The 19,666-nt window shown below is 38.9% G+C and overlaps 1 protein-coding gene across 1 annotated transcript in view; it reads left to right on the forward strand.

Moving 5' to 3' along the window:
• The window catches only part of phf14 (PHD finger protein 14), a 126,220-nt gene that overhangs the window by 33,604 nt on the left and 72,950 nt on the right, over nt 1–19,666 (forward strand). Inside the window, exons 11-13 of the mRNA XM_084738502.1 lie at nt 4,187–4,282; nt 11,603–11,709; nt 12,962–13,093. Coding sequence (XP_084594628.1) covers nt 4,187–4,282; nt 11,603–11,709; nt 12,962–13,093 — 335 coding nt within the window. The remainder of the gene's footprint in view (nt 1–4,186; nt 4,283–11,602; nt 11,710–12,961; nt 13,094–19,666) is intronic.

Below are 19,666 nucleotides of genomic sequence, written 5' to 3' on the forward strand. Positions count from 1 at the left end.
ATTAAATCATTATTTTGAGAAACATTTTCATTATAATCACTGACAGGATCTTTTTTTTTTTCATCACACTGGGGATAATGGGCTTCCACAGAGATGTAAAATACAAATGTTTCATAGAGGAGACAAGCGTCTGTAACACAGATCTGTCTGTTACTGTGAACAGAGACTCCAGTCTGCAGTGTAGAGCCCAGAATTGTAGAGTAACATCATGCTTCATGGCAGGGCTGCACAGTTAATAGCAATATGGCCAAATGCAATATCCAAATCATAATTCTTTGAAAAAGGAAAAATTTGTGATAAAACAGCATTATAATGAGGTACTGTAGAGCTGCAGAAGACCAGCCTAAAACATCCTGTTCTCTATATGAAAGGAAACATGTCTGTTTGGTTTAGACCTCAGCAAATATCACATCATGATGATTTTAACTTTTTTCAGTAAAAATGAAAACTGTAATGCAGAAATGACCATTCCCACTAATAGTACTTTTTAGTGACTTTTTTATCATATCATGCAGCTGTACTTTATGGTCAAAAAAAGTTTATATCACATGTCCAGATTCACATGCTGCCTTTCCCACGCTCATGCTGAGTCTCCTCTACGAGTCATCACAGTTTGCCAAGAGTTCATAACAGGCTCAAAATCTTACTCACCACTGGTTGTGTGTGCAGCTTTTCCCCTGATGTTGTCCAATCAGAATCTAAACAAAAGACACTTGTGTTCAAAAGCTGTATTGACAGGATGTGACACTGTGGCTGCAGGGCAGATCATTTTCTTTAGGGGCATAAAGGCCAAACTGAGGAGCCACGGCAGCCATGGCGATCTTGGCTGCCATGAAATTTCTGCCATGCTTAATACCTTTTATTAACTTCTTTCAAAGTCTTCAATACTTATGTTATATGAGTCTGGACAGACATGGATGTAGCCTGCAATTTGACTGGTTTTACAGAGTAGGGCTGAACAATTAATTGAAATTTTATCAAAATTGTATTATGGGATTAGGGAATTTGCAAATTGCAAGAGACACAACATGTGGTAGATGCAAAATATGTATCATCATACCATTTTAAATTAAATATAATGCTGCAGAAGTGTCCTGGCCTACACATCATATTTTTACAGACTTTGTTTGGTACACATCCTTGCAAAATTACACCATAATGATGTTTTAAATGAAAATGAGAATAATGAATTGATGGAACAATGAAATCAGCATTCCTTCTGTTATGACAAATCATATCTCAATTGAAATATTAGTCAAAATAATCACAATTAGGTATTTTTTCAAAATCACTCAGCCCTATTGCAGAGGCATACAGTTGCAGTGTGATAATTCTAGTTCAGTAGATGGCCATCCTACTTCAGTTCTTTATGGACACTGTTATGTTACCACCAGGTTAGATATGGCCTTACTATGTGATAAAAACAGAATCCTGTGCGTGCTTTTTTCTCATCTCTCCTAAAACATGTGACCTCTGAGAAGAGGCTGCCGCTCCATCTGTCAACATGAGGAAGGGAACACAGCGGCAGAGTAAAAGTCACAAGAGTTAATGTTGCGTTCAGTCTTCCGCCGTGCGTGTTAAGCGTTATTAATGGAGTGTATGTTGCTAATTGCACTGCCTGAGTTGCTCTAACATGGCTGTGGCCTTGGAGAAAACGCTCCTGGAGGAATGTCATTGCAAGTCCTGTTTTGATGGATTAATAGTGGTGGAGCCCAGTACAAGGTTGACTCATGACACGAGGCTCAACTCTCACAGATCATGTGAAGTGTTAAAATATTAAACAGGTAGATTGACTGCAGAATTGGTTCAAAGGTTCACCTGCAGCGTTAGTGGTGCAGCTGTGTACGGTATAACATCTGTAAGGCTGGGATATCCTCAGTCATGTTTCTACTCAAACTGTGACTCTTCTCTCTGCTGTTCTACCCATGTGACACCGAGCCAATTAAACCAAAGCTGAGCAGTAGCGTTTTAACAGATTCGCTTTTCCGGGATAAGACGCCCTAAGGGTCAGAACAAACAACATTTCAGAATTCACAACAGTATTTCACAAAACACAAAATTTCACAAAATACAACTTCTCACAAAAATAGTAACATTTCACAAAACACAACTTTTCAGAAAACACATCTAAGAAACACATTAAAAAAAAAAAAAGACGGTCAAAACACAACTAATGTCCTTGTGTGACAGAGAAACTAAATCCCCAAAGTAATTTTTTCAGGTGAACACCGATGTACACAGGCACATAGTAGTGTTGATTCAGGTCATGTCAAATCTTGACATTTTAGTGCAAAAGATTTGAATTCTACATAATGTGTTATAAATATGCACAGTGGGTATGTCTCTTGTAGAAAACTGGAATTGAATTTTACTATTAGCTGATCTGGAGGCAGGCGATGTATATGGTGGCAGCTTTTGTCACCAACCAGTTTCCCTACACCCCACCCTTCCTGCCAAACAATTAAAAAAAAAACAAAAAAACAACATCTCCTTCTATTCAGTTTGGCGGCACACCTCCACCAGCCCCTGCTCCTGTCGGAGTCTGTGAATTTGGGCACTTCTGACAGCTGTAGAAACTCCACTGGGCTGTATTCTCTCCCTCAACTGATGAAACTGTAGGATTCACTATGGTGAAGTTAGTTTTAAGTTGGATATACAAGTAAGACAGAGCCAGCAGTCTCCTTGAATATCCAACATAAAACTGTAGACTGTCTCCCACTGACACAGCCTCACTGTCAGCCTCTCTGAGCTGCTAACAGTTAGCTCAGCTACAGCACAGCTAACCTGCCACACACAGACTGTTACAAAGGACATGAATGTGCATCGTGGTGACTGTTAAAGAGCTCCAACAGACTCCCAGTGCAGACAGACAGTGTGATAGCAGCTGCTCACGGCTGGTTACCTCTGACAGTGTGGTCTCTGACTACCAGCTATCTCGCTTCACAGACTACAAGCCACACCCTCTACAGCGATTGTCATGTGCACCCCTCCCTGCACCCTTCCTCGGTTCCTTGCCCCTTTTTTTTTTCACTATTTTTCAAAACTGTGTTGTGGGTGGAGTTAAGCTCAGACCTGGGGGTGAAGTTACCCTTTAAGTACAGATGTGGTGTCAGGATGTCTCAGCCTAGCATTGAGATAGAAAGCAGGGGGAAAACACCTGCTCTGTCCAAAAATACACTAATCAACACCTCTGAAACTTACTAATTAACATGCCACTTCTTATCAGTTTAATCTGTACACAAACAGAAATACAAACACACAGTATTTTGTGATGTAACTGTTTATTGATGAACAAGAGCTAATCCACATTTGCAGCATCTTGAGCTGCAGGACTGCCAGATACAGACCACTTCAGGAAGCTGCAGCTGACTGTTGTTCAACAAGAAATGGTTCCAATAAAACCACAAATTGTTATTTTTTAGAGATGCACAATAAATATCAGAGACCATTAATTGTCCACTGATTATTGGCACATTATTGGCTATATTGGTCTATATCGGTATTGGCATACTGTATATTAGCAGAAAATAGCAGCTAAAATAATATCTGATTTGACAGATGATGTCAAAGTATTTAATTTGAATCCTTAGACAAAATGCTTTCTAAAAGCTGAAGTTTTTTTATGAACTTTACTAGATCAGTTAGATTTGGTTGGGTTAGGTATAAGATTTTTTTTTTTTTCACTTATTGGTATCGACCATTAGAAACAGAAGTCATATTGTGGACACATTGTTACGTGTTTGTTGCACAGATTAAAACAGACAAAAATGAAATCATGAATTGTATACAGAACTAGGTTGGCTGTTTCCCCATGCTTCCAGTCTTTATGCTAAGCTAGGCTAACCATATCCATGCTCCAGCTCTTTACTTAACACAAAGACATTATTTTATTATTCCACTCAACACATACGTATATGTACGCTTATGAATTCAACTTTTCACTTGTGATAAGAATATCTTTTTTAAAAAAAAATCCACAAATTGTCAGTACCTTAAAATATATATATATATATATATATATATAAAATTGCAAGAATTCATACTAGACTTTTTTTTAGTGTAAAATAAGTTTGAGTAAGAGTTGATATAATATGTAGCCTGTAGAATTTTTGAATGTGTGTGTGTGTGTGTGTGTTTGCTCTCTGTTTGTTTCTTTCTTCATCATGTCTGCTCTCCCCTCTTGCAGCTGTGTGAGTCTCTGGAGGAGCTGCTGAATGTGAACGGAGAGCTGCGGAGTGAAGGCCAGGCCATGTGGACTCTGCTGGGGGGCATCCTGGGCCAGGTAACCACCACACACACCTTCTCCATCTGCGCTCCACATACACATTAGTTGTTAAGAAAGTTTGAGAAGACTCGTGTTTATAGATTTCCTTTTTTTAGCGTGCCGATGATTTGTGTTCTCCAGATTGCGAGAAACAGCCCACATGGCCAACAGTGTGGCGATGCCGCTCTCTGTAATAACCCTGCTGTTTATAAAAATCCTTTCATTTTGCACTAACTGATTGACCTGTCATTTGCCATGAAGTCAGACCTGACTGTGGGGAAGTAAAAGCTGTCTCCCACTTCTCGTTCCTATGGCAACCAATTGCCAAGATGTGCCACTATGGCTGATGGGTTATTTAATGAATGTGAACTGCAGTGTACAGAAATAGACTGAGATCTTTAGTTTTTTCACTGGAACAAACTAAAACATACACACACTTTGCACACACAGTCAGTGTGAGGGTGTTTACACAACATCCCTGAGAAGAAGACATCCTGGCCTGCAGCACTCAGGTCTGTCTGACCATAAACCTGCACCATCAGTTTTCAAACTAAATCTGTTTTATACTCACAATTTTTGGCCCACAAATATATAAAATAAAACTGAGATCCTGGATCCATTGATAAACACAGTAGAATATATAAATGAACAGTAACACTTTATGTGTTCTGTCTTTCTGAGTGGTTTTGAGATGCTGATGAAGCTATAAAGTTTTTGCAGTCCACATAGCATAAATGATATCTGGAACATGTACATGTACATGCTTGGAATTATATGATTTTATCTGCAAACCAGAAGAATCAGTGATTTTCAAGGAACAAAAACAGTTTACTCATAATGTCCTGTTAACCATCAAAGTTAGTGTTGTAGCAGAGTGTCTGCATGTATGAGACAGTTAAATTTAATGCTATTCTGACATTCTTTGAGTTTTATAGCAGAAAAGATGATTCTGATACACCAAATATATGTCCTCCTATGGGGGAAAGAAAGAAATGATGGATTAATTGAATCAGTATTTATGTTGTGAAAAAGACCCCATTAATTCAAATGTAGACTAATGATCTTTAGGGCTTAATATTTATAAAAGATCTGTTAGAACCCCCAAATAAAAATATGAGCACAAAAATGAGCATATGTTTTCACATATTCACAACAGTTCAGTCATAAGCTTAGACATTCTCGTGAGGGACAGCAGTACAAATGTAAGTTCAGACTTTAAAATCATTCTACATCTTGCTGAGGAGTTTATTTGCATTATTAGCTACCATGCTAGCCAGCGAAGGCTAGCTCCCTAATGTAAGTCCGACAGCCAGGGTGGAAAATTTCTTAAAAACTTCAACAACTTCCAGCCAGTGACAGATAAATGTCCAAATTCACCAGCAAGTAAATCATTATTTTGTGTCTGAAATCTTTCAGCCACTTTCACATTTTACCAGAATTTGGCAGCTGGCTGGTCCCAATTTTCCCTCCCTGCTGCTTATCACAAGGAGCTGACGATAATTGTAACCAAATGAACTGATTTTTTGTAAATGATTTATGAAATTATTCAAACTTATCTCAACTCAGTATAATTATATGAAATGGTACTTGCATACTAAAAAGTTTTACTGTGAAAGTACCTTAAAAAAAAGGTTTTATTCAGTAAAAGTTCCTTTAATTATAAATTTTTTTTATTACAGATGCCTATTGCAAAAGTATGTTTTTGATTTCATAATGTCACCTTTATTATTGTCACCGATCCTCACTCCTTGCTAATATTTATAGAAGCAAAAGGCTTTTTGAATATATCTAGCGCTGGTAATAATGTGCCACTTGTCTGTTTCCTACGATTCCAGCATTCTCTGTAAAGCCTGAGCACACGTCCTCTAATCTAATGACACCACTCAGTCAGCAGTGGAGCTGGTAATGTACAGCACATACAGGAAGAGACAAAATAACAGGAACATCTATACCTACAGCACAAACATGACTATAATTACCTGCCTCACAGATGCACTAACACATAAACAGAGGTAGTATTTCTGTAAGTAATAATCTGTGGTTAAAAATAACACATGGTATGGATAATAACCAAAATAAGCTATAAAATCAAGGAGTAAAACATGCAGTAGTTTATACATATTAACTTGATCCCCTGATGAAGACTGTTAGACCTTTTCCTGTGTCAAATGTCATTGTTAGTTTTTTATCATATTTTATTAACCTCATCCTGTTTTTAGTCATGTTTTAGTAGCCTGAAACTCTGGGCATTTTAATATCTTATCATAGTCAAACAAAACTGTTTTAGTCAATTTTTAGTTTTAGTCATCAGGTTGTATTTTGCATTTCAGTCAGTGTAGTCTGTTACCTTGCGAGGTTGCTGGATTTGTGAGATCATGCAAGAATCCATCTTGCCAGACTTCAAGTTATCTGTTTGTGTCTGCACCAAAAGAGTTTGATCTGATTGGTTGAAGTTAGCACATGTTAGACGTGATTGACATATGGTTCATCTAATCACCTGCCAAGTGTTTGTTTTTTTTTTTTTGTTTGTTTGTTTTTTTTTTTTGGTGCCTGCCCTTTTCCAAACAGTTTCTATGTACGACTTCCGAGATGATTCTGTCTAACAAACCACCAAGCATGTCCGGTTATGTAGATTAGCCAAAACCAATACTTCCTTTTACTTGTCCTTTTAGTGAAACTTATCTCACATAAGATTTTATCTCATTTTTATCTAATGAAAAACACAGGTTGAATGATCCACAACAGAGCCTACATAAGGTAACACCAGCACCTGACTAGTTGGCTTTAAAACTTAAAAGAAAACAACCTAACATTTCATTAACCTACCTTGATGTCTTTTTGTTCAGCTTAATGTGTCTCTTCAACTTTTTGATACCCTTATCAACTATTTTACAGCCACATTGTTTCTTTTCTCAGCCTCATTGTAACAAAAATGGGCCCAAATATCCTCCTGTTTCTTTCACCCAAGCCCTGTTGTTGTCATTAAAGATACAGTTCACCCCAAAATCAAAAATACAGATTTTCCCCCTGGCTTGTAGTGCTGTTTATCCATCTGTCCCTCCTCCATCTAACCCTTTCTTCTTGTTAGTTGCAGAGTTGTGGAAATGTCTGTCTTCACAACCAGTGTCTCTGTCCAAAATGTATGACCCAATTACTAAAGAAAATCCATCGCCCTTGTTGTCAGCTGTTTCACGTAGGAACTGCTGTCTTTCTAGTAGAAAAGAGTAGTTCCAGTAGATTCTGAAGTAGTTCCAGTAGACTCTACTGTGTGACCTGCATGAATCCAGCTGCCTCAAAAGGTAAAACTAGAACTACACACCAGGGAAAACACACTATTTGAAAGCTCCAGAAAAGGCTAGGAAATTATTTTTATTTTTGTAAAAGTACCATTTGCAAGGTCAGGGGTGAAATTTCATTTTCAAGAAGTGGAAACTCACGAGAACAACACATCAGAACCATGTGGTGCTAAACAGTGTGCATTATATTCTTTTCTATAGTCATGGTAAAGTGCAAGGATATTGTATTATATTGTAATAGACTGTAATGTACACGTATAGGTTTTATATCTTTTGTTGGGCATAATAGTCCTTTTGTCACTCATAACACTCACCTGTGTCTTGACCTCAAAGATTAGAGGAAGCAGCTAACTCTGATCCTTTACCTGAATTGATATAATATCCACCTTGGTGCCTGGGACAGTGTATCAGTTAAGCTTTTATGTATGTAAGTACCAGCTAAATCCATAAAAAGGCTTATTAAAAGTATGGTCGTTGAGAGTGTGAGCCTTGTAGATAAATGGTCAAAAGATATTAATGCGGTGGCGAGGCAGCGGAATGGACAGGGACTAGAAGGAAAACTGGCAGTGAATCTGCAATGACCACCATAAATCACCTAATTATGAACACGCGCGGTTTAAGTAGCAACATCAGTCACAGCACCACATGCTTTTGTGTCATCTATCTGCCACATTTTCATCTCCTATTTGTCATCCTGCCTGTGCATTTGCAGAAATTATTGATGTCCCCAACTGGGACTCTCATCCCTCTTCCAGTACACAGTCAGTGCTTTTGTTCCTGATGCTCCTGGAAGTTTAGCACTCCTGGCAACTTCACAAGAAAACACTCAAGACATTTTCCACAAGGCTCTATAAAACACCATGAGGCCAAAGCAGCTACTAAGCATCAAGTATTCTAACAGGAATAAGTGTTAGAGTAGTCAGGAAAATAATTAGCATCTAGATCTATCAGGGTCCACACATCTGAAGACGCTTTGAGGACACAAGAGGTCAAGATCATCACTGAATAATTCTGTAACAGATTATTTGTTTTGAGTATCTGCCTCTGCATTGAATTAAAACAGCCTTGAACTTCATATCTGCACTAAAACTATTCTTAATAAATCAATTTGCACCTGAGTCACAAATGTTGACATTATTAGTTTTGCTACTGTTATCTGATATACACGTTAAACAGAAACAGTTTCATTTTCAGGTTCACTGATTTGTTATACTCTGTAAAAAGAAACTCCTGAATGGACTAGAACATGATGTACAAGTCTGGTTATTAGTTAAATATAGTTATTATCTCCAAACTAGGATAATATATCATTATGTGCAGAATGAAATCTGATTATGAAACAATATGAGCAGGCACAAGTCACAAGTATAATGTGTTGAATCAAATGAAACGAATTTAATAAACCTGAAAGAAAAAGATAGAGATTTCTGAATAAAGACAGTAATACCAGATTACACAAGTTGGAGCAAAGGATCATATAATAGTAAATCAGTAACAGAAATAAAATAGTGGACCAGAAAGAATAATCCACATTGAATGTTTTGCAAAAAAAGAAAGGAAAAAAAAAAACATTCTGTAAGCTCATGTTTTATTTGCTCTGGCAGCTACGTATTTGATCATCAAAATCAAAATAGTTGGTGATTAATTTAATAATCGGTAAAGCGTTGTTGCTCTAATCTCGATGAGCCAACTTCTGATAATCACACAACCGTAGAGGATGGAAACAAGCATCCATTTGCATTATCTTTTGCAGTTTTACTCTAAATTCGTTTAGATTTTGTTAAGACCAAAGCTCGTCCTGTGGCCAAGACCAAGTCAATCAAGTGAGGACGTGCAAGTTTATAGACAGAGTTTGTTTAGAGTGGCTGCCATTCTTGCTGGCAGCTACATCTGTCCTCAGGAAATAATGGAAAGATTTTAACATCCCAGAATCTGATACTAGATGAAAAGATGTCAGCATCTCTGGATTGAAGCACACAGCTTGCATTTGCACATAGTTATGAAGCAGCCTACTTGCCTTTGCAGAGCTGTTTTCAAGTGACGTTTTGTGCCACAGCTTGATGTTCATTATTTTACTGTATTGAACGTGGTGAAAATGCTCTCAGCAACAGAAAGTGCCCAGTTTGCTGCTGCACTGTAATGTTTTGATGAGTTTTGTCGGAGGACAGAGCTGGGTGGCAGGAAGCCAGACAGCTTAAAGCCTGTCTGCGTGTGTCAGACTGTTTCCACTCACTATTTATAATCTGCACCTGTAAACTTCTTCATCTGTCTGATAAAGCATGTTAACAATGTTGAAACTGCTCCATATCAGCAGCAGAGACGCGCGCTTGTGGTCAGACGCAGGCGGACTGTAGTCCAGGTTGAGGAGATAGCCCCGGCAGCCCCTTGTGCTTTGGTCACCCTGTCCCTTCATCTATCAGGCCTCCCTGCGGGAACGCTCCCTCGGCGCTGCAGGCAGAGCGAGCGTGCCCAGATTAGAGCTTCCTCAGGGAAAACCTTGTCTGTTTAGTGACAGACTCGGTCCCTACGAGATAAGTTTTCTAATTAACCCGCGTGGCAGCAATGCACCTGAGATGCAGGGGGAGAATAAACTGGCTGTCTGCTGCTGCTTTTCACCTGCCACATACAACAGGTTCCCTCCTCACAACTCTGCTGTGAGGGAACTTTTACAGCTCCGCTTTGGCTCACACTTTATTTGGACAGTCTAAACCCTCAGCCAACACAAAGCAGGTGTTCAGTAAAGTGTCACAGGTCGGTAAGTCTAACAACAGCCGGGGTGTAGTGGAAGTGGTAAAACTGTGGATGAGACAGAATATTCAGCTCGGCTGCACAGCTGAATAATGATGGGCAGTTTTTCCTTTTAACAACAATATGAACTCTTCCTCAACCTGACTGGACAAACATACCACTTACTGGGCAGTCAGTGGTCTACAACTTCGATTGTGTGATTAAAACATGGCAGCACTTTCTGAAATGTTTTTTCTTAAATCATGGCCCAATGACCTGTGGCCACAAAAGGTTATTCTTTTTCCACTAAATATTCCTTGTAGGTGGCCCCCAGTAGAACTAGACAAGGTATTGCAGGTCATCTTTTCCACCAGTTTTTCCCAGTAGCTGAAAAAAGCATTTTTCCCATAGGCCACCATTACAAAAGAGACATCTGTAAAACTGTTACAGGACATCTTGGGGGGATGAGGGGGAATATACACTGTGCAGTGGGCACTGAATATGCCCACTTATTCAGTGGGCAATATAAACACTAAGTAAATGCGGAAACTGTAGAACTTTTTTGGCTTAAGCGCCAGGCGAGCAACTCTCATTGGACTGACTGTGTGCCAGTCCAGTTTTACTCCAATACTGCAAGCCTGCACCAACACATGTTACAGTTCCACAACAACATCCTGATTCCGTTGGGTCTTTTATTTCAAAATTCTATGAAAATAGTGAACAGTACTCATCACCGACTAGCTACCGATATGTCAGGACAGCTACAGTCTGGAAAAACAGGCGGACAATAAAAAAATGAAATGGTAACAAAAATTTTGGAGTGAATGGAAACAAGTAGGGCTGCGTATTGTTTAAAGAATTACAATACCAGTACCTTTGAAGTGTTACCAGTACCAATGGAGTGCTGCATTTTTATTTTTTCGAAGGTTCTTCTTTATAAAGAATGCTTGCTTGGCTGTGAACAGAATTATATAAATATAAATAAATTTATAAATTTATAAATATTCTTTTTGTTTCTTGATCTGGATACCAAAAGGATTGAATGCAGTTTTCATTAGAATGGATGGAGTTTCGATACTATTTGGTTCTGGGTTATTTCAATCAATACCTTAAAGGTACTGAGAACCAATACTCAGCCCTAGAAAGGAGTTTAAGTGGCTAGAGTCTGACAATCTCCTCAACTACCTGAGAAGTCTAGCTCATTTTTCATTTGAAACACTACCCAGAATAACAGGATCACTGTTTTTTTTTTTTAGAGGAAATGTTGCTGTTCATAGCTGTAACATGATAAAATGTGTGGTCCTTGTTTTGACAGAAACTAAACACCCCAGCTGTTCTGAAAGCCCCGAAAGAGAGGAAGCCCAGCAAGAAGGAGGGAGGAACCCCCGGGAAGGCATCCAGCCTGCCAGCAATCCTCTACAGGTGAGCACACAGTGTTCAGAGAGATGATAGGAAACGAATAAGAAAGGATCGAAAATGAAGGTTAAATGATGAAATAAAAATAGTGAATTGCCGGTGGCAGAAACGCTGTGCCTCACTCATATGCATATGTCCATCATTTGTTCAGACTATTTGTGGTTCAGTGTGTAATTTAATCCATCACACGGTTTCTCAGACAGTTTGGCTTAATGATGTATCTCACCACTGTGTTCCAGCATTTTTACATCCATGACCAAAAACTAGAAGAGTGCATTCACTAGAGTGCAGGCCAGGCAAAGGAGGGTGAAGCACCTACTGCAATGCTACCACAACTGCCAGATATAAGCAGCACAGATTTGCAAAATTCCACCAACATTAAAATAACTCCTTACACACGCTGTCCTGAACTGAAACAAGATTTTGAAGCAGTTTGAACTGCAGCACTTGCGGCCCCTAATGGCCAGTTAAGAAGAGTGGGAAGTCAGCTGTTAGTGGTCGTATAAAACAGAGCAGTCAAAAAATAGAATTACTGCCTCAATGCTGTTTGTTTCCACCAGCCAGTCAAATTACTGTTTACATGTCTGTCCACACTCATATAATGTCTGTAGTGAAATTAATAAAAGTCACAGTGAAGTTGACCTTTGACCTTTTGGATATAAAATGTCATCACCTTATCATTTTATCCTGTTAGATACTGTATAATTTTGCCATAATTTGTGTCTGAAATCTTGAGTTACGGCCGAAATTGTGTTTAGTGAGGTCACTGTGACTTTGACCTTTGACCACCAACATCTAATCAGTTCATCTTTGAGTCCGTCCAAGTCAACATTTGTGCTTAGTTTGAAGAAATACCCTCAATACATTCTTCAGGTATCACATTCTGAAAGCATAATGCCTGTGGCCACGACTGTTGTCAGTGTGTAGCTATCAAAAACGTTATTTAAGGTTTTTCAAGAATTCTGAATCACAGAGGTCCTTCAGTATACAGTCATGAATGTGCTCAAAAAAGAGTCTAATGAGCCCTGTAGTATTTGAGATTAGCTGTGGACAGGATGCAGGTCTTTTGATCATGCACGCACACACACACACACACACACACACACGCACACACACACACACACACACACACACACACACACACACACACACACACACACACACACACACTCACTCACACACACTCACACACATACACGCAAGCAGTCGAATGATAATAATATCAATAACCAGCCTTTTCTTTCACGTTTTCTTACAGCTGTGGCATCTGTAAGAAGAACCAGGACCAACATCTGCTGGTGCTGTGTGACACCTGCAAGCTATACTACCACCTGGGCTGCCTGGAGCCACCGCTAACACGCATGCCCAAAAAGACCAAGAACAGCTACTGGTGAGAGACATGACGGGTGGGTGGGGAATGAGGTACCGTGTCAGGACACGTGAAGAAATTCAGTGAAAGACCTGAAAGCTCTCCACCGAAAACCATGTCGAGTAAATTAATGTCAGCAGCCGAGAAGTTCCGACAAAGTGTAAAGTGTGTAAGGCCACAGATTCTCCGTGAGCTGGAGGAAACAGGCACAAACCCAGACTGCTGAGAGCCATTACTGAAGGTTACACAGTTCAAGATTCCTCAGAAGGCACAGCCGCATATCAATGTGGTCCTCTGTCAGTCCTGACCGTCTGCTGGCTGCTGAGGCTCCACTGTACATGACGCTATGCTGCAGAACATGATTCAACATGACAGTAACGACAGAGCACACGATATGGGAGCAACACAACAGGTAGAGGCAGGGCCACCGTATATTTCCTTCCATCAGTAACAGAACATATGCAGGTGCAGTAAAAGAAAAAAATCTTTTATGGAAGAGACCACAAAGTGGAATAATATGCATGTATTCACAAAATCTCCAAGTCACTCTCTTTTAAAATAATTTAAAATGCCGGTATGTCATAGCATGGCATGTTAGACCTCAAAAAAGACATCAAGCCTTCATCAAGGAGTCAAGATTCATGTATTTATTGAGGGTATTACAAGTTCATCCTTTGGCCATTTCATACAAAACAGATCTATGGTACAGCTGTAAATCATAAGGACTGCATTTCTACATGCACTCACTGCAACAACACAGTATCTTTCTGTCATAGGCCTAACAATTTGACTTAAAGGGATACTGCAGATGTTTGAGTTATGTATCCATAGTCAGTGTATTACCTACAGTAGATGGCAATCAACAGTGTACTCCCGTTTGGAGAGGAAGTGCTGTGGACAAGGTCAGCAGCAAAATGTAGTTTAGAAACCTTTATCAGCTAAGTGTACACTGTATTTAGAATGTTTTTACCTCTTTACCTTGTTGTCAGACAGACTTTTCAGACAGGAACTGCTGTTATATAACCCAAATATTGCTCTCTTCAAAGCAATTAGACTCCTTTGGCAAAATCAGTCATTTTATCTTGCAGATAATGGAGTTGCTGCCTTGATTGGTTAGTTTGTTCGTTATCTTCTTTTTTACTTCAACTGACCTTTTAAAACACAGTGGTCACAAAAGAACACAAGCAAACTACCAGATGAAGGCAGCAATACTTGGCTTGTGTAACAGAGGTTTCTCAAGTTCTTCCAGGACGTTGCGACATTGCAGTCAATACAATAAATGAAAATTCAACCAGTTCCTGTGAATTCTGCCAAACCTTACAATTTTGTCCCATAACCACAACTTTTCTGCAAAGGTTTGTTGTTGTTATTGACATTTATCAATCCTCTGAGCAGTACTAAACAATTTTGTTTCTTTGTGGAATACACTCAAGGTCAGGGGTCTACAGCCTTTACTTTCAAAAGAAGCATTTTGGGCCAAAAAAACAACAAAACATATCAGTCTGGAGCCACAAATATAACATTATCTTTGTTCTTCTGAGACGTTTCTTTTTTGGCTAGCCTAGGGAGACTCAAGACTAGCCACCAGCAAAATTTAGTAGAAAATGTGGTGAGCCATAGATGTAGGCTACGAGGCACATTATGGTCAATCAGACTTTTTGTAAAAATGGTGTACAGGCTACACAGTTTTACAGTCGGACAATGTGAGAATAATTTCAGGACTCTGACAATGAAAAATGGAGACTAAAATGTTAAAAACATATCTGGTATTCCATTCTATATATTTTTTTGTTAAAACAAGGGAGCCACTAGAGAGGGACGGCTCCAGCCAGAGCTGCAGGTTGCATCCCTGCCCCAGGTGCACTTCATCATTTACAAATAAAGCAGATTTTGTTAGAATGCTCAAAACAGAGTGCAGTTTTATTCTTCCTGGAACAAGTGGCCTTTGATTTTTAATGATTAACAAAAAAAGTTTTTTTTATGGCAATTTTTACTCATTCCTGCAATTTAACTGGAAAAAAGTCTTTTTTTTTTTTTTAGAAAACCTGACGTAAAATCAGTCATTTTAAGCCATATCAGTCCCAAAAAACAGCCCACAAAATCCTGCTGGGACTTTCCGTCAGAAAAGTAGTGAAATATTCTTAATATAGCATAGACATAAACTGACCTTGATTTTGTTAGATGTTTAAAATACATGTTGCTGCTGACCCTGCCCACAGCAGTACATTGTTTAGCTTCCTGCACCAGTACTCCTGCTGCTTCTCCAAACTGGGAGCATGTAAACCACCATCTACTGTAGTTAATACACTGACTGTGGATATGACGGATATAGAACCTTATGTGCAGTCTAATTTAAACAAAGGACAAAGATCATTATGTTCACAGTTACTTTGAGGAACATTTACATTGGCCTTAGAGACCGGCAGGTTTAATATCACTCCAGAAGAGGACAGACTCTGTTTGTTGTGTGATCTTGGTGAAATTGAGAATGAGGTTCATTTTTTTGATTTGCTGTCCTGCCTATGAGGACTTAAGGGATGTACTTTTTACTAAAATGTCCTCTATTTATGCTGACTTCTTTTGGCTGGATGAGTGTGAGAAACTTGAGTTGTGTTTTAGAAAAGGAGCCTTTTTTTGTAGCAGATTTTATTCGTCAAGCTTGGGAGAAAAGGCAGAGTATTCTGTTTAAGTCTGAGCTATAAAATGGACTGTAGTTTTGTAATGAAAGTAAAAGGTTTGAGCACCGCAACTGGATTTGGTGTCTTATAAACCCATGAGGGTTGGGCACTTTCTGTGCATCACACGAAAATAAAAGGAAATCAGTCAGAGGAAGGATGAGTATCTCATATGACCACCCTTCAAATAAGTCTAACGGTTCTTTTAACTTCCATTGCTAATGGACCAATTCTACTGACGATCAAATACAATTTTACCTCAGTTTGAAGTTTCCCAAAACTTTTGCTGAAAGCTTCAGCCCTACAAATACCTATTTCACTTGTTGATCTTTTTCTTCTAGTTGCTCGCAAGCCAAGAAGGAAGTGTTGATATGAACAGTAACTTTATCCTTTGCTGACCACAACAAATGCATAATGGGGCTAAGAAAGCTTTTGGAATCTTGTTGTGACAATGTGCAAGTATATCTGAGGATTTTGGCTACTATCATACAATCCATTGGGCAGTAGTTGACTACTTGGCTAGTTGACGAGTAGTTGTTAAAATCCATAGTGTGCAGCATGACATGAAGGTTTGCAGCAGTTTCGGCAGTAAGACAGCAGCCTGCAAGAAAGTGTTCTGATTTGTACAGAAGTAAGCTAGCTGTTGATTTTCACATCGAAAGACTTTAATTTTTTAAGATTTTAAGATTGCATTATGATTCATCCTGTAAATCAAAATATCATCTTTAAGCTCGCATAATAGCGCTAAATATTCTTTTAGTTAGCCCTACATGGTTTGAGTGAACTCAAATCACTTTCAACAAAGGTATCTGCTAACAGGATGTAATGTAATACCATTGTTTCAGCTTAATTTCAGAGACAGCAGGGTTTTTTCTGCAAGTTTGCCATGGTAGACGGGTCTAAACACAGCAGCATCCTTGAGCCTTGGCTGCCATTGCAGAAGAAGAAGAAGCTAGTCTGAGTAGTGAATTTAATACACTTTTTTGGTGCAGTTGAGAATAAAAGACAGTGCCATAGTTGCTGAATTCATCCAAAATTCCAGATGGTGTTTTCAGTTTCTTTAAACTCGGTAAACCTTACCTTCTGCCTGCCGTTAGCAGCACCTGTTAGAGAATTTTGAGCTCTGCGATCGGATGATTCTTGCAGAAATACTCCCTTGTGAGTCATAGCGGACGTCTTTCCCAAAGGGACACAGGCTTGTGCCTTTTTACTTTTTGTGCTCTGACTGTGACTCACACAATACTGTCCATAGAAAAACTGAATGGGACTTTGAGCACCCAAGATGGTGGAGAGTCTCCACCAACCAACCAGTCCTGTTTAGGTTAGAGTGAGAGATGGATAAGGTTTATGTTTTACTGCTGGGGCATCTTGGTATGAAATATATGACATGCTGCTTATTCTGTAAATAGAGAAGTGATACTTGAAGAAAATTCAGTACCTTTGACAGTCATAGTTGATGCTTCCATCATAAAACATCTTCATTATATGAGTATGAACTGGGATTGCTTTTCATATTCATTCTTTGTCTGCAGGAGCAGTTTGTTTATTCATATTAGTCCTGACATTTGAGGCCAGTCGGAGGCAGCAGGATTATCAGATGACGGATGCTGAGATGGTGGAAATGTCACAGTCACTCCGCTCAACTCCAGCACTTCCTTATCTAGAGAGGAGATTTAGTGCATCTGTTTTTTCCATATATGATAGTTCTAAGATATCCAGTCGCTTAGTGAAGAAGAGAGAAGCTTTTTTTAGAGTAAATGAAAGAAATGAAGAGATGCAGCTGGTGGCACGGTACAGGACGTGTTGTGTTTGTGTAACACAATCTGGTTGTGACTGGAGTAATTCATTTAGCGCTCATTTTAAGCATGAAGCTCTTTTGGTTTATTACGGGAAAATTAGACACTGTTTGAATGATTAAAGTGTGTGGATGAAGAGTCATAACTAATTATAAAGTTGTGTGCGTACAAAAAGCTACAGAGACTACAGCATGCTGTGCTCTTTTGTGAAACAAACAGAAGAGAGCTGTTGTTTTTGGAAACTGCCTTACAATCAGTGAGACAGTATCCATTCCCACATCTAACTTTGACTTGATGCAGTAAATATCAGTAGGATCTAAAAGGGTTGTGTTTTGGCCAGAACCTCTGATAAGGTTTAGAGTGTGGTGTTCCTCTCATCTATAAATCAACACACGTGATCCATCACCAGCAACAAAACTAGAATAGGGACCGATCCAATCCAGTACTGGCATCAGGTGTTAGTACTGATGTAATTCACTGATTGGATATCTGACTGATGTCACTGATCCAGATTCCATATTCCAATGTTTGTTCTGATGTTTTATTAATTCTAAATATGTAAGAATGCAATTTAAGTCCATAGCCAAAATGTTGTGGCATAGTTTCATCAATTAATTAGTAATTAAACAGTTCTACAGATAAAGATATCTAGTTGCCCCTGTATTTTTTTTTCCCTGGAAAGTGGAGCTCACACTGGACCATGAACCTGCAGTAACAAAACACAAAAGGACGATCTGTAACTGAGTGAGCTAATAACAGTTGGCTAATTCAGCATGTCCTTAATTTGGAGATGTTATAGTATCATAACACAGAACAACAGATATCTGTATCGTCAGATATCTAAATTCAGGTATCAGGAATCAGGTCGGGACTGGAAAATGGCTCAAACCCTGACAGTCACAGTGATGACGTTCAGGGTTTGAACTTTATGATACACACTCAGTGTCCAGTTTATTACATGCCCCTAGAATGCAGGTTTTTTATTTTAAATTTGTAAATATTAATCAGATATCTTGATGTAATTTAAATATCAGGGAGACACTTCAAATGCAGTTACGAACTAGAACTAAAAGAAGTAGAGTTTACCTAAAGGTACTGTTCTGTGGAAGCATTTTTTGATGTAATGTAGTCACAAACTGCAATATCATAAATAATGAATTATATCTCAAAAAGAGTCTACAGCCATGCTAGAAGCTGTGCGAGGCTGTACCTACTGTAGACAAAGTAGTGCTTTGAGCTAAATGCTAATAATAGCAAACTAACATTTAGGATTGGGTGGTATCTATTTTTTCATGTCCTCCTGCTTTTTTCTTTACTGTAAGCTGCACTGATCATCTTAGTGATGCTATTCCCACAGCTGGGACAGAAACGCACACTCAGGAGCTCTGCTTCAGTCTTGAGAAGCCGCAGCTTTATTCATGGATAAACTGATACCTTCACTGTACATTTGCAGCCTCATCATTGTACTGTGCATTTACTGCCAGAACAACAACCTCTCTTCTAACCTTTTCCTCCACTCAGCACGCATTCACCTTCTCAGTAATTAGTCTGCCACTCACCCTCACTTATACACACTAAAGTTAAACACTCATGACTTTACACTACTCTTAACCAGTCGTTGGTCTGCAGTGTTTGTTAGCTTACCTTTATCATCAGGACTAAATATAAAATACTCCCAAACAGAGGTATTTTTCTTCCTTTTTACTAGTTAATCCTGTAACTTTATCCCCCAGACGCCATGTTTCTCAGCTTTACTGCACTGCTGTGCAGAGACTGACCCCTGGTGGCATTTGTAGCACACTACAATACAGCATCTCCCTATGATTTTAAAAGAAAAAATACAGCGTCAGTATTTAGGATGGTTTGGAAAAACAAACCATCAGATTATCTTAATACCCTGGTACACTGTAATACCTTTAAACCACTCAGGCTTACTAACATTGTCATAATGATAATGATGTTTAGAGTTCACCATCTTAGTTTAACATGTTAGCATGCTGACATTAGCTAATTAGCAGTAACTGAACCAACATACTGGACACATTAAAATTCTGACCTGAAAATGGAGAAGGATAAAAAGTAAGTGGATGAATTCCGTATGTCCAAACTATTCCATCGGCTCA

The sequence above is a fragment of the Lutjanus erythropterus genome, chromosome 16 (genome assembly GCF_056507025.1).
Source record: "Lutjanus erythropterus isolate fLutEry1 chromosome 16, fLutEry1.hap2, whole genome shotgun sequence".
In the NCBI taxonomy this organism is placed as follows: Eukaryota; Metazoa; Chordata; class Actinopteri; order Lutjaniformes; family Lutjanidae; genus Lutjanus; species Lutjanus erythropterus.